Source organism: Pollachius pollachius (genome assembly GCF_949987615.1).
Source record: "Pollachius pollachius genome assembly, chromosome: 3".
Classification (NCBI taxonomy): domain Eukaryota; kingdom Metazoa; phylum Chordata; class Actinopteri; order Gadiformes; family Gadidae; genus Pollachius; species Pollachius pollachius.
The window spans coordinates 48768934-48783933 of NC_136936.1; the positions used below are offsets into that span (position 1 = coordinate 48768934).

Here is a 15000-nt window from a genome sequence, read left to right on the forward strand (position 1 = left end):
GCCCTGCAGAGCAACGGGCTCCCCACATCCCACATCCTGCCGCCTCTCTCGCCATACCAGTTAGAAACAATTACGTGAATACATTAACAGACAGGTACCTCCCTCATCTCTCCCACCTCTCTCCTCTCCTCTCCTCTCCTCTTCTCTCCCCATTCCTCTCCTCTCCTCCCCTCTCCTCTCCATTCCTCTCCTCCCCTCTCCATTCCTTTCCTCTCCTCCCCTCTCCTCCCCTCTCCATTCCTCTCCTCTCCTCCTCTCCATTCCTCTCCTCCTCTCTCATCTCATCTCCTCTCCTCCTCTCCTCTCCATTCCTCTCCTCTCCTCCCCCTCTCCTCCATTCCTCTCCTCCACCCCTCTCCTCTCCTCTCCTCTCCTCTCCATTCCTCTCCTCTCCTTCCCTCTCCTCCTCTCTCCTCTCATCTCCACCCCTATCCCCCTCTGCTAATGCGGTGATACATGGCTAAGTGACATCATTCAAATATGTGAATGATCTGTAATAGATTGTGTTGCCAGTTGCTCTCCCTCGCCCACACTTCACCGCAGCGTCGACTCGATCCCTCTCAGGCTGAGGGTGCTACAGCTCAGCCACAGCTCAGTCCACGGCTCCGGGCCTGACGGGCATCACAGTGCCACCGTAGGCAACAGGACACACAGTGAGTGGACGTCCAGAGAAGTCACCGGTGTCTCCTCTCTCCCCGTGTGGCGCGCAGCAAGGCGGGCATCAGCGAGATGCTGGAGGGCCACCAGGGCCCCATCACGGGGATCCACTGCCACACCGCCGCGGGGCCCCTGGACTTCTCCCACCTCTTCGTCACCTCCTCCTTCGACTGGACCGTCAAGCTGTGGAGCACCAAGGTACCGCCGCCGCCGCCACGTTCTCCCATGATGCAACGGGTGTATTCTGTGGTGCGCTCAGAAATAGATGAACACCCTGCACACATTTTATTACCTTTACTGATTTTGCAGAGTAACCGGCCGCTGTACTCGTTCGAGGACAACTCGGACTATGTGTACGACGTGATGTGGTCACCCACCCACCCGGCGCTGTTCGCCTGCGTGGACGGCGTGGGACACCTGGACCTGTGGAACCTCAACAGCGACACGGAGGTACGGCCGCCGCTCCGCACCCGCTGCACTGGCAACTCTGTGTCCCAAACTGTCGTAGCCTAATGACCCACGTCCACATCAGCAAACGATTTGTTTCAAAGGGGCCGACCCGCAAGGAGGGCGTCGGGCTCAAAGACGCCTGTAGGACCGCAAAGGATGTAGGCTGTGGATACCAGGCACAACTAGTAGCTTGATCATTTAATAACTACATCATTTACATTTATAATCTGTAAATATAATAATACATTTGTATTGTTGTGGTCAAGTGTCCATGCATCCATGTTTTTCCGACTCGGAAGCCCGAACGCACGTGGGTCGGAGACGACCCCTCTCCCATTCCTACTCTCGACCGCCGGCCGTTAACGAGCGCAGCGTAGCACCCTAGTGTTTGTGGTGCCCTCTGCCTGCGTAAGAACGAGCTGGTCACGTGAGGGTATCGGGTCGGCCCATAGACTCGTGTCCTCGCCGAGGAGTTCCGAGGAATCTCCGATATCGGACCAACTCTAACGCTGTGTCCCCCCCCGCATCATCCCAGGTGCCAACGGCCAGCTGCACAGTGGAGGGCAGCCCGGCGCTGAACCGGGTGCGGTGGAACCACACCGGCCGGGAGATCGCCGTGGGCGACTCGGACGGGCAGGTCCTGGTCTACGAAGTGGGCGAGGTGAGCGTCGCTCTGGGCTTGTTCTCCGCTCAGCGCTGATTGTGGGCAAATGTTTTGTCAGGTGGACGATGAAGGCGATAGCGTTGGGGGTGGGCCGCTTGTGCCCCAGGGTTTTGGGGGGGGGGGGGTCTTGGCCCTTGTGAACGGGGGTTGTATCCAGAGGAAATCAGACTTGTTTGTACCTCGCGGTTCTAAGTTCTGTATGTTTTTAACGACGGGAAACGTCAACGGAGCGGTCACGGGCTAACCGCGGCTATGGGCTAGCCGCGGATACAGGCTAACCGTGGCTACGGGCTAACCGCGGCTACGGGCTAATCACAGCTTCGGGCTAACGGTGGCTAAGGCCATAGATCTGAATCCTAACCCATGCCGGGACTGACACACAGTCCTGGGACTGAGGGCCGAGACTCATGCCTCGTGTGTGTGTGTGTGTGTGTGTGCGTGTCGCCCCCCCCCCCACCCCCCACAGCAACTGGCGGTCCCCCGGAGCGACGAGTGGACCCGCTTCGTCCGCACGCTGGCGGAGATCAACGAGAACCGGGAGGACACCGAGGAACTGGCGGCCCAGCGGCTGGCGGCGTGAGGCGGTCGCCACGGAAACGCCACTGATGCACACACAGACGGACAGATACACACGGACACACACACACACACAAACAAACACACACACACACACAGGGACCACGGGGGGCCTCGCTGCCCCACCACCAGCCCCGCCCTGGATAACAGAAAACTTAACGGCCTGTAGACACAGCACACACCAGGGGAAGAGATATCATAGCTGCAGCCATTTGTGGGTGCAGAAAGGAGTCATAAAAAAACAGGGGGGGGGGGGGATATAACGCGGATAGAAAGTTTACTTTTTTTTTTCTTTGTAGAAATATTTTTGCCTTCTTGATTGGCTGGTGATTCAGCTTCAGTCTTCCGTTGGAATCCAATGAGCAGCCCGGCTGGCGGTCACATGACGCCAACACACTTCTCATTTCGTGAAACCACATGCCTTAACGGTCAACTTTACAATCAAAAGTGAGGTCCCATCCATGGAGAGCATCAGTCTGGGTTCAGCAGTTCTCTCTCAGGCTCATCTACTGCTCTGGCATCCTCTACTCTGGTCTGAATGTTCTGCTCATGGAACAAACTTATCATTGATTCGTTTTTCTAGCATATCCGTAGTTCGCTACCAAGAATGTAAACATCTCAACTATCACCGGTGTTCATATTTTTCTAGATTGCTTTAACTTCTCTCAGATTATCTAAATATATGCTTGAAAATTCAAAGAAGTTTCCGTCGATCCGAATGTCTTTTTTCTGCTTGTAAAATCGAGTGTTGACGGACAGTTTGTCGCTTCAGATCGTTGTAATTAAGTACAAAAGAAGAGGAGAATACTGGAACGGTTCGGGGACTCATTTTGAGACGGTTCCTGAATTAAAGTCTCACTCAAGTCCTTTTTTTAGAATAGCCAAAAAAAAACACCTTGTGTCAAATCTCTCCACATGTGCTTTTCAAACGCAGCGGAAACTGAGCAATTTGAATGATTTATTTCAACAGAATACAATAAATGTTTAAAATATCTCCCAGGGAGCCTGTGGTCGTGATTCCAAAATACTTTGAAAACATCTGTACATCCTCTCCTCTCCAAGGCGCGGAAATCAAAGCACGCGTTCCACACACACACGTGCACAGCAATGCTTCACACACACACACACACACACACACACACATTATTCCCCTTCCACAGACCCGTCCCAATATGTACAACAGAATTGTGCGACTGCTGAGGCATCGACCGTTAGCAGGGTTCAAGAGGGGCACGGCTGGTCTGAGGCGCAGGTAAATAAAGATAATGAAGGTGATGAAGGCACTAAAGGTTGATCTATCCTGGCGAAGGGGTTTAGGGGGATCAGGGGACGAGGAGCTGACCGGAGACACGTCTACAGGGCCTGGGTCTCCGTGGGCGAGGCCAGACTGACCACCACCGTGTCGGAGGACCTGAACTTGGGCAGCTGCAGACCGAACTTCCTTTCCACGCCGGCGAAGGTGGACGCCGCCAGGCTGTAGCCCCCCAGGTGGTCCGGATTCACTGGAGGGAGGTCCTCTGAGCGGGCCTTGGAGGTCGGCTCGGAGCCGGTGGGACGACTGAGGGAGGAGAAGGGGGAGACGGGGTTGGAGTTACATTAACATTCAGGGCGGACGCTTTTATCCAAAGCGACTGACAATAAGTATGTTTTGTCAGGAGAAACGACAATATATCACTGTCGGTACAGTAAGGACGTTCTTAGAAGGAAGTGCCAAGCACTAACAATCTAGGTTAACCCATTCCCCGTTTACAACAAAGATAGCTAGTATAAAACGCTACACAATGCTTGATACTATTTTTAAGGTGACAAATTATCCCACCAGGCGTGAGTGTGATTAGCCGTTACAAGCCACCTTGTGGTATAATATGTCACCTTTAAGTGCAAGGACATGCAATATACAATAAGTGCGTACATTAAGTGCCGGGGGGTGGGGGGGAGGTTAAGGGGGTAGGCTAGGCTAGGCTAGGCTAGGTGGACTCTGTCCTGAGTCTTCTGCGGACGCTGGTTAGCGGCTCTGCGGTCCTGGAGTTATGGGTCATTGATGTTGGACGATAAGCGTGTCCTCGTCGTTTGGGGGGGGTTTCACAATGCCGGGCTGGGGTGCGGCCGGTCTCTACGTACTGTCCGCCGAAGTCGATGTACAGCCACCTCTGGAGGAGCTCATAGGTCAGCAGGGTCACGCCGAACTGGGGAGAGGATCTGCAGACACGCGCTGGAGAACACGGGGATTTACGTTTTAGATTACTTTTCCGAAGAGGGAAATTCTTGTTTTAGTATTAGTTTTTTTTCTTAGTATTTTTAAGTTAGAATAAAGAACCCAATTTTATTTCACTTAGAACCCAAGCAGGTTCTATTTCATACTCACGAAACCTACAATTTGTGTGTGTGTGTGTGTGTCTGTATGTTTGTTTCAAGTGTGCGCTTGTATGTGCGTGTGTGTGTGTGTATGCGTCAGTGTTTGTTTCAGCGCTTGTGTATGGGTGTACGTACGTTTCAGCTTATGCGTGTTTGTGTCTTTCAGGGTATGCCTGTGTGTTTGTGAATGTGTGCGTGTTTGTTTCAGCCCTGTGTATTGTGTGTGTGTGCGTGTGCGTGCCCGTGTTGTGCGTCTCACCCCCCGCCCCCTTCCACAAGGCCCTGAAGCCCTCCTCCTGAACGATCTTCCGGAAGCAGTCGGTCACGCCGTTGTACGTGGTCTGGCCGGCGCGGGCCGCCACCTGCAGGCGCGTCTTGATGACATCAGCGGGGGTGACCAGCGAGGCCGCCGGTACACCTGGGGGGGGGGCGGGGGAGGCAGAGAAATGAGTCACTCTCTCACAATGCACGAACCCACATAATATGCTAACATAGCGAGGCAGGCTGGAAATTGGCTGCAGGCTAGGGCTGTGTATGTATGTGTGTGTGTGTGTGTGTCAGTGTGTGTCACATATACACCGCGGTGGGGTAAAAGCACACACTGCATTGGATCCCTCCCAGAGCAACCAGTCCCGCCCTCCCCCCCCCCCCCCCCCCCCCCCCCCGACGCCATTCCCCTCCAATACACACACACATACACACGAACCTACGCACACACACACACACACACACAAAGTGCACGGGTGTGCGTGTGTGCTGTTGTGTGCATGCGCATAACAGCACACACACACACGTGACATGAGATGCATGTCGTTATGCTTTGTGTGTGTGTGTGTGTGTGTGTATACATGTGTGTGATCCAGGTGTATCCGTTACCCGCGATGGCTCCGGCCGTGAGCAACTGCAGCGCGCCCAGCTGTCCGTCCTCGTCGGCCAGCTTGGCTTTGGTGTGAGCGTACACCGGGAAGTAGATGCACGAGAAGGGGATGTCACGCAGGAAGCACGCCTTGGCTCCCTACAGCGCGCGCACACACACACACACACACACACACACACACACACGCACGCACCAACGCGCACGGACACACAAGCACACACGCCGAACACGTACGCACACGCGCACACACACATATGCACGCGCAAACGCGCACGCGCACGGACACACACGCCCACACGTGCATGCACACACGGACACACGCACACATACGCACACTCAAACAAGCACAAACACAAACAAACACGCATGCGCACATACACGCACACAAGCACGCACGCACGCACGCAAACACACACACACACAAAAACACACACGCACGCACACCATACACATACACACATACGCAAAAGAAAAAAGAATGAACGGGGGTCCTGGTGTACTCTGCCCAGAGGCTACACCTGCAGAGAGCTCCCCGGAGAATGGAACCCGGGCGAAAATAAGGGCCTCTGATTACTCCCAAGAGCGGCGGCGGCGGCGGCGGTGGTGGCGGTGGCAGTGGCGGTGGGGATGCGTGGCGACGCCGTGAGAGTGCTTAAAGGAGCGATGTGTTTCCTGCAGGTTAATTGGTGACAAGACTGACGGAGCGCTGAAGAGATCCGCCCTCCTCGTGTATAATAACACGGTACCTTAATAAAGCCCCACTCGGGCTCCCAGCCAGGGGCCCCCCGAGGCCCTCGAGGAGACTCCAAAGCTCCTTCTTCTAGAGACGGGGTGGCCCCCGCCGAGAGGGTTAGAGACATTGGTGAGGGGTGTGGGGTGGAAGGCGGTGGGAGGGGCTGGTGGTCACAGTAAGAACTCAGAAGAACATCCGCAAATGGTGATCGGAACCTAGGTCTTTCTCTCTCCCTCTCTCTCTCTCTCGCTTGCTTTCTCTCTCACTATCTCTCTCTCTCTCCCCTCTCAGTCTCTCGCTTTCTCTCTCCCTCTGTTTCTCTCTCTCCCTCTCTCTCTCTATCCATCCCCCCTCTGTTTCTATCCCTCTCTCTCTCTCTCTCTCTATCCATCCCCCCCTGTCTCTCTCCCTCTCTCTCTCTCTATCCATCCCCCCCCTCTCTGTCTCTCTCTGTCTCTCTCTCTCTATCCATCCCCCCTGTCTCTCTCCCTCTCTCTCTCTCTCTCTATCCATCCCCCCTCTCTCTCTGTCTCTCTCTGTCTCTCTCTCTATCCATCCCCCCTCTGTCTCTCTCCCACTCTCTCTCCCTCTCTCTCCCCCCTCTCCCTCCCCCACCGGTCTTCCTCAAACTAACCACTCCAGTCCAAATCCAGTCCCCTGGCATCGTCTATCAAAAGGAAGTCTGTTTTTTTTCCCCCCTTCCTTCTTCTTCTAACAATCCCCCGCCGTCGTCTGGTAGCCATTAAAGCGTGCAGCCTGAACACATGACTCGAGACGTAGGTGAACCCACAGAGCAGCGATCGGCAGAACAGCGGTAGCGCAGCATAATCCCTCTGCTAATTCGCTGTAGCTGGCTGGCCGCGTGCCCGCCTGCATGGGAAAACACTGTTTGGGAAAATTGCAAACAGTCGCGTTGTTGTGTCTGATCCGGGGCGGCGGCGGCTCCAACAACCCCCAACAGAAACATCTAAAATCCCCCGTTTGTAGAACAACGTCGGCGTTTGCTTCTCAAACACGGTGAGACCGGATCATCGACCCCGTCGCGATGACGAGCCGCTGAAGAAGCGAAACACGACAACCGCAACGGTGCATGCGGTTGGGCCTCCTGCCATGAGGCTCGGGACGCAGAGCGGGTGGGCTGGCAACCGGAAGGTTGCTGGTTCGATCCCCGGCTCCCCCTAGCGGAGTGTCGAGGTGTCCCTGAGCGAGACGCCTCACCCTGACCGCTCCAGACCGGCTGGCTGTCGCCCTGCGTGGCTGACTGCGCCGTCGGTGCGTGAATGCGCGCATGAATGGGTGAATGTGAGGCGGTACTGTAAAGCCCTTTGAATGGCCGCTGGTTAGGACACATCAGGTTGTATTTGATCATTCCTGTGCCCGTGTCTGAGCCTCGTTCTGTGGGTGGAGGCGGCGGCGTTGGCGTGGGGGGTTGGGGAGGATTGACAGAGGGGCCGCCGGCCCCACGGAACCTACCTTGTAGAGGCCGAAGAAGCCCAGCTCTCGCACCACGTTCATGGCCCCCACCCGGGGCCCCGTTGTGATCTCCCCGGCCACCTGCAGCCGGATCTTCACGATCTCCAGGGGGTTGGTGAAGACCACTTGGGAGCCGCCGGCCTGCGGACGCCACGGAGAACACAAGAACACAAGGTGGCGTCTGAGGACGACGCTGTGTGAGGGAAGGAGCCCAGGAGATACGGAATGGTCCCTATCGTGGTGTTCTACGGGTGAGGCCCTGAAGAACCTCCACAAGTGGTGAGCCAATGGGGGAGGGGTGTGAGTGTGTGTGTGTGTGTGTGTGAGAGAGTGTGACTTGGTGTGTGTTTCTGTGTGTGTATTTGTGTGTGAGTGTTACTGGGTGTGTGTATGTAAGTGTGTGTGTGTGTTTGTGTGTGTGTGCGTGAGCGTGAGTGTGTGTGTGTGAGAGAGTGTGACTTGGTGTGTGTTTGTGTGTGTGTGTGTGTGTGCGTGAGCGTGAGTGTGTGTGTGCGTGAGAGAGCTTGGCTTGGTGCGTGCGCGTGTATGTAAGTGTGTATGTGTGTGTGACTTGGTGTGTGAGTGTGAATGTGAATGCGTGTGACTTATACTTGCCGTGTCTGTGTGTGTGTGTGTGTGCGCGCGTTTGTGCCCGTGCGCGTGTGCGTCTGTTTGTGTGTGGACTGGTAATTAAATGATGTGTAAGCGATTCCCCCTCACAAACACACACTCGCACACAAAAAGAAACAGATTCCCTTCCACACCCCTCCTCCCCATCGCGGCTCCTCCAGTTGTCATTAAATGACCTTGACGTGCGGCGAAGAAAGACAGGCATTGATGGAGCGATGGGGCGGGGTCAGGGCCGGAGGAGGTGGGGTTACGGGGGCTGTGACCCTGGCACCCCACCCTCTGCCCCCCGCCCCCGACCCACCCAAGGGCACCTCCCGGGGAAGGGTGAGAGGGGGGAGTGCCCCGGCCGGCCTTAGCCAGCACACGTTGCTAATTCACCCCTCCATTCCCAGGGGAGAACCCCCCTCCCCTCCCCTCCCGAACCAACCGGGGGTCCAGGACAGCTACAGCCCTGGGGGGACACCGTCCCCTCTGACTTTATCTCATTTATCACCCGCCCCCCCCCCCCCCCCCCCCCCCCGAATCTAATCAGGCCTGGAGGGGGGCCGCCCGTGACCCCCTGGGTTCCTGGTGTCTGTAAACATCCGAGCCGCGGTCTAAAATAAGACCCCGGCGGCGGCTTGAAGGGGAAGGAGAGCATCCGGCGCTCGGGAGACACGTCCGTCCGTCCGTCTGTCCGTCCGTCCGTCCGCTCTGCGGCCGTCTCCTCCTCCTCCTCCTCCTCTCCCCCTCCTCTTCCCGACCGCACCGCTCCATCACGGAGACCCATCCGTCTCCCCGGGCGACGGCGGCGCCTCACACACCGCTCAACGACTCCTAATGCGATACGCTCCCAAACCCCCCCGCCCAACCCGGACGTCTCCAGCAGGGGGCCGGCCCCTCCCCCCCGGTCCACGGTCCTGTGCTACAGAGACGACGCCCCCAACACCTCCCCCTCTGGTTCCTGGCTCTGCTGTCCTCTGCAGCAGGCCCGGAGGTATGGCCCGCGTTGTCAAACTCCATCACGATGAACTGGAACCAGCTCCAGACTCGGGCCCTCCAGGGCCCCCTGCCTCCAATTAGACCCTGACAGGGGTCACGACCCCGCAGACCCCGGCCCCTACGCCAGCAACCTGCAGGCGGAGGGGCTGCTTTGCGTCAGCACCGGCCGGCCGACGGAGAGGTGGGGGTCGGGGAATTACCGTCATAATCCACGGGCGTAATTACAGAACAACGCAGCGAGCAGGCCGCCGCTGGCTGAGATGGATCGGAGAGCAACGGCTATTTCTAAAACCCGGTGGCTCGTTTCGAACCGGGGAGGTTTGTCGTTGTCCTGCCATCGTCGGGGTTCGGGTGTTTGTGGAAAACTAGGTCGATGAAATGTTGCATGAATTTGAGGAATCGTCTGTTGATTCGGGAATTACCTTCCCCACATTTGAGCAAAGAAACGTTCAATAGGAAACAAACGTGTGCATTGATCTTGGCGGTATGTCTTCTGACATCGTAATTTCTGGGTTGCCCACAGCCAAAAACGTTAAGAACGTTAAATATGTTAAAAAAGGCAAAAACCTTTAAAGACACCAGAAAGTTTAAAAACGCTAGAAACTTTCAAAAACATAAAAATTGTAAAAACGTTTTTTTTTCTTTTTTTTGAAACACCGTAAACATTAACAAGTCGTAGCTTACGCATCCTCCAGCCAGCATCTCGGCCACCAGGGGGATCGTGTTGTCCTTGCTGGTGAACTTGTCCCTCACAAAGTCGTTCACCTGGAACGCAGACCAAAACAAGAAGCCCGGAGATGAGGTCGCACACCCGGCACACGCAAGCACACAAGCCCCGCCCCCCCGCAACCCCTGATTGCTGCCGCATCCTGATTCTCAAGAGTGTGCTTTTACAAAGCGCTGCTCTGTGTTTGTGCGTTTAACATTCATAGACAATCCCCGGGGCGCGGCGCACACAGAGCCGCACACACAGAACGACTTGCCGTGAGTTTGATAGCTTTCTCCGGGGCCACGCCGATCAGCTGAGGTAAAAGACCTGGGAAATATTATTCATAGGCAAACGTTAAAACCACCCCCCCCCTAGACACACACAACAGAACATTCTCTGACTTGTAATGGATACACAACGCACACCGTTTCTTTTCGGTCGAAGGGGGGGTTCGCATGAATACGTCTATTGAGCGGGGTTAGTACAATCTAATCTCCGGGATTCGTGTCTCGGCGTAAAACAAACCACATCAATATTTACAGATATCCATCTGATGCTGGGGGCCACAAAGGTCCCATTGAGGGACAAGAGGGGGCCTAAAATATGACACTGTGCTGTGGCGGGCACGGCGGCGGGCCGCACTGGCCTGGCCTTGATCCCCACACAGAGGGGCAGCTGTGTGGTCGCAGACTATGGCTGGGTGGGTGAGGGGGTGAGTGGGTGGGATGAGGGGGTTAGTGGGCGGGGGGGGGGTGGCAGCGACACGCAAGAGGGGCGATAACCGTGGAGCCGGTTGGCCGCCAGTCCTTCGCCGGGCGCGGGGAAAGCTGTGACGGGCCGCTGAGTGACGGCCGCTGGAGGGACAGCCGAGCGTGTCTGGTCTCTCTCTCCGTCAGGGCTCTCAGCGCCCGGGGGAGGCGCTGGGGGGGAGGGGAGGGGGAGGTGGTGGTGCTGGAGGAGGTGGAGGAGGTGGAGGCGCTGGGGGAGGAGGAGGTGGTGGTGCTAAAGGAGGTGGTGGAGGTGGAGGAGGTGGAGGCGCTGGGGGAGGAGGAGGTGGTGGTGCTAAAGGAGGTGGATGAGGTGGAGGAGGAGGGGGAGGAGGAGGTGGTGCTAAAGGAGGTGGTGGAGGTGGAGGAGGTGGAGGCGCTGGGGGAGGAGGAGGTGGTGGTGCTAAAGGAGGTGGAGGAGGTGGAGGAGGAGGGGGGGAGGAGGGGGAGGAGGAGGTGGTGCTGGAGGAGGTGGAGGATGTGGAGGAGGAGAGGGGGGAGGAGGGGGAGGAGGAGGGGGGGAGGAGGAGGTGGTGGTGCTAAAGGAGGTGGTGGAGGTGGAGGCGCTGGGGGAGGAGGAGGTGGTGGTGCTAAAGGAGGTGGTGGAGGTGGAGGAGGTGGAGGCGCTGGGGGAGGAGGTGGTGGAGGTGGAGGAGGTGGAGGCGCTGGGGGAGGAGGAGGTGGTGGTGCTAAAGGAGGTGGAGGAGGTGGAGGAGGTGGAGGCGCTGGGGGAGGAGGAGGTGGTGGTGCTAAAGGAGGTGGAGGAGGTGGAGGAGGTGGAGGCGCTGGGGGAGGAGGTGGTGGAGGTGGAGGTGGTGGAGCAGGGGGAATGTGACGTGCGGGGCCCGCTCCACCTCCAGACAGCGGGCGGTGCCGGGGGGACGGCAGTAGATGGCAGTCTTGACTTCCCATCTCGTCCTGCAGGCCCCGGGGCGCATATCACAAGTCCTCGACACACACACACACACACACCCCCATTCACACTCGAACACATTAACATCCACACCCAGTCAAACACACACAGCGAGTGCTGGTGGGTCCTGGGGGACTCTGGGGGTAGAGAGGAGCCGACCCCGGGGTGCGGCTGCGTTCCGGCCTGAGGGGCGGAGGCCAGAGGTTCCTGCTATCAATTAGTGAAGCCCAACGCTGATGCTAGCAGACTGACAACACAACGCTGCTCCCCCTCAACGGGAAACTCCTCTCCTCTCCTCTCTCCTCCTCTCCTCTCTCTTCTCCTCCTCTCTCCTCCTCTCATCCTCTCCTCTCCTCTCTCCTCCTCTCTCCTCTCCTCTCTCTCTTCTCCTCTCCTCTCTCTTCTCCTCCTCTCTCCTCTCCTCTCCTCTCCTATCCTCTCTCCTCCTCTCTCCTCTCCTCTCTCTCCTCTTCTCTCCTCCTCTCTCCTCTGCTCTCTCTTCTCCTCTCTCCTCTCCTCCTCTCTCCTCCTCTCTCCTCTCCTCCTCTCTCCTCTCTCCTCTCCTCTCCTCTCCTCCTCTCTCCTCTCCCTTCTGCTTTCCCAGTGGACGGGTAAACTCTGGGACTAGATCTAGCTGCTTAGGTATCACACACACTCACAGGGAAGGCACACACACATGCCGGTGCACACGCATCAAACACATGCCTGTGACAACGAACACACACACACCCACACACACACACACACACACACAACAAACACACACATGCCTGTGAAAACGCTCACACACACACAAACACACACACATACACGCACACACACACACAATAAAGAAACACACATGCCCGTGCGCACACATACAAACATACACACACAACAAACACACGCCCGTCTGGATGCACACGAAAAAACAAATACACACAAACATCCCTGTGCACGCACACACACACACACACGGACAATGCACACACACACACACACACACACACACACACACACGCCAATGCATAAACACTAGGGTTGTAGCGGTACACGTATTTGTACATAACGTCACGGTACATAGCGTTAATATGGCGAATGTAAAGGCATGTTTTGCAATGCAGAATTGAAAACTTGAAGTCGGAGTTCCACCCGGACCGTATAACTACTCCGGCTCTGTAATCCGACCCCGTAACTACGGAGACCCCTCAGCAGCTCTCTGTCGGGAGGTCGATATTTTTCTGACGTGTCTGGTTCACCGTCGCGCAGGCAGTGTTCCGTAAAATAAAGAAATAAATAAATAACGATCTGTTTTCGGCGCATGTAGGTCTATCTGCCTAAGCCCACGTTGAAATAATTTTGATGTTGAATGTTGATGGCGCAGTTGTTGAAATAAATAGATTGATTTCATACAAATCATAAAAGCCTCTCCCTGTGTCATTGTGTTTGTGCGTGTATCCGAGGTGCGTGCGTTCGTGGGGGGTTCTTGATTGACCGATTTTCGAATATTATTAGAATACTTCTCAGCGAATATCGAATAGTATTTTTGCCAGAAATGCACATCCCTAGCACACGCATTTGAAAAGGCACCATCCAGGTGTTACTATCACCGTTGCTGTGGAAAAGAAAACGACAACCCTGTCTGGGAATTCAGAAATGCAAACGCCATAACCAAGTTTATTGGTGTTTTCTTTGCTGCTGATCTACGACCATTCTCCGTTGTTGACAAACAAGCAGTTTTTTTAAATTTTCCCCTTAGCTATGAACCGTGCCGTACCGTACCGTGACTTAAAGGTCCCATGGCATGCTACTTTATGGATGCTTTAATATAGATATTAGTAGGCCCCAAACAGTATTTGAAGACGTTCCCGATATTCAGCCGTGGTGCAGAATTACAGCCACTATGAGCCAGTCGCGGAGGGTGGGGGTGTGGCCCTGAGCAGCTTGCGGCCACGGTACCATGCGCTCTGTTTACAGTGGATGTATCGCAATGGCGAGGCGCACACAGCCTATAGCCGTGTTCTGTAAATATACTAGAACACACGGGAGACCTGTAGCTCTATACCTAAATAGGGCGTATATATACACCAGGAAAGTCCTTAGTTCGACCTCTTTGGTCCGGACCAAAACGTAATGTTTATTTTTTGTTTGGTGGGGTTCCTTTTCACATTGCAATTTTTCGCAACAGTCCGAGAATTTGTCAACGACGCACTTTTGTGCATAGATCGTTCAATCATTGGACAAGACAGTCGGGGGGCGGGGAAACGCGGGGTAACGCATAAAAGAAAAGTAAACAAAGAAAACAAAGTCAAAAAACTATGGAGATTATGGAGATTCAGCGTGCTGCCCTCGTTACACAATACTACACAATGCTAATACTGATTGGTTTTATATACTTCTGGAGCTTCAGAAGCGTTGGGCACAACGTCGATTTTATGATGTTATGCAATCCGCGGAGCGCTCGAACGCCTTCTCCCCCATCCTTGTACTGAATGTATTAAATGCATCGAGGTTATTATAAGTGTTCTCCAACATACTTCTCCAATATATTTTGGTGTCTGCCCAAATATCCAAAAGACATTTCGTCTCCTCTACGCTACATGTTGAGCCAAGGCACATTTTTAACGGGTCTGATAACGTGATGCCGGTCAGATAACGTGACGTTGATCTTTGAATTAACCGCGCTAATCAAACAATATAAAAGTCAGACCGAGCGCGGTCGCTTTCACATCTCAAGCGAAGCGCACCAAGGTTTGTTTGGAAGCGAACAGAGACCACCTCTCCGGCTGGGTCTCAGGCCGGCTGTTTGGTCCGCACCAGAGTTCGATGGTTTGTATTCACACCAGCCCAAAAGGTTTGCACCAGAGATTTTTTTGGTTTGGTTCAAACCAAACAAGGCAGGTGTGAATACGCCCTAAATAATATATTATACATAGATATCTATATCATATAATATATATTATCACGGCCAAAAGCTGTGTGAGCCTCCAGACAAAAGGATTTTCTGACGTCTTTGGTTCTTCCACGTCCACATCAATCTGAAGTAGACTGAACCATGACATGGAGGAGAAAGGGATTGTTGACCGCGGTTGTCTCCCGCCGGAGCCTCGCTGCCAAGGGACCACTGCCTCGGCAGCGGTCAGCGCTTAGGCACCACCGCCTCCTGCAGCGCCGAGGCGGTGGTCCCTCGGCAGCGGGAAACTGGGCTCAAGCGGGAGACATTTGCGGCCAACAAT

At 55.2% G+C, this 15000-nt stretch overlaps 2 protein-coding genes across 2 annotated transcripts in view; one reads left to right on the forward strand and one right to left on the reverse strand.

The window, feature by feature from the left end:
• dync1i2a (dynein, cytoplasmic 1, intermediate chain 2a) overlaps positions 1–3312 on the forward strand; it is a 23116-nt gene extending 19804 nt beyond the window's left edge. Inside the window, 5 exon segments of the mRNA XM_079732491.1 lie at positions 581–673; positions 676–855; positions 967–1107; positions 1643–1768; positions 2238–3312. Of these exon segments, the coding sequence (XP_079588617.1) occupies positions 581–673; positions 676–855; positions 967–1107; positions 1643–1768; positions 2238–2351 (654 nt within the window). The 3' untranslated portion in view covers positions 2352–3312.
• A 200-nt stretch (positions 3313–3512) lies between these two features.
• LOC307073891 (electrogenic aspartate/glutamate antiporter SLC25A12, mitochondrial-like) overlaps positions 3513–15000 on the reverse strand; it is a gene marked incomplete at its 5' end in the record, with an annotated part of 26162 nt that continues 14674 nt past the window's right edge. The window contains 7 exons of the mRNA XM_079733850.1: positions 3513–3905; positions 4469–4559; positions 4962–5120; positions 5579–5717; positions 7786–7926; positions 10081–10161; positions 10380–10432. Of these exons, the coding sequence (XP_079589976.1) occupies positions 3701–3905; positions 4469–4559; positions 4962–5120; positions 5579–5717; positions 7786–7926; positions 10081–10161; positions 10380–10432 (869 nt within the window). The 3' untranslated portion in view covers positions 3513–3700. The remainder of the gene's footprint in view (positions 3906–4468; positions 4560–4961; positions 5121–5578; positions 5718–7785; positions 7927–10080; positions 10162–10379; positions 10433–15000) is intronic.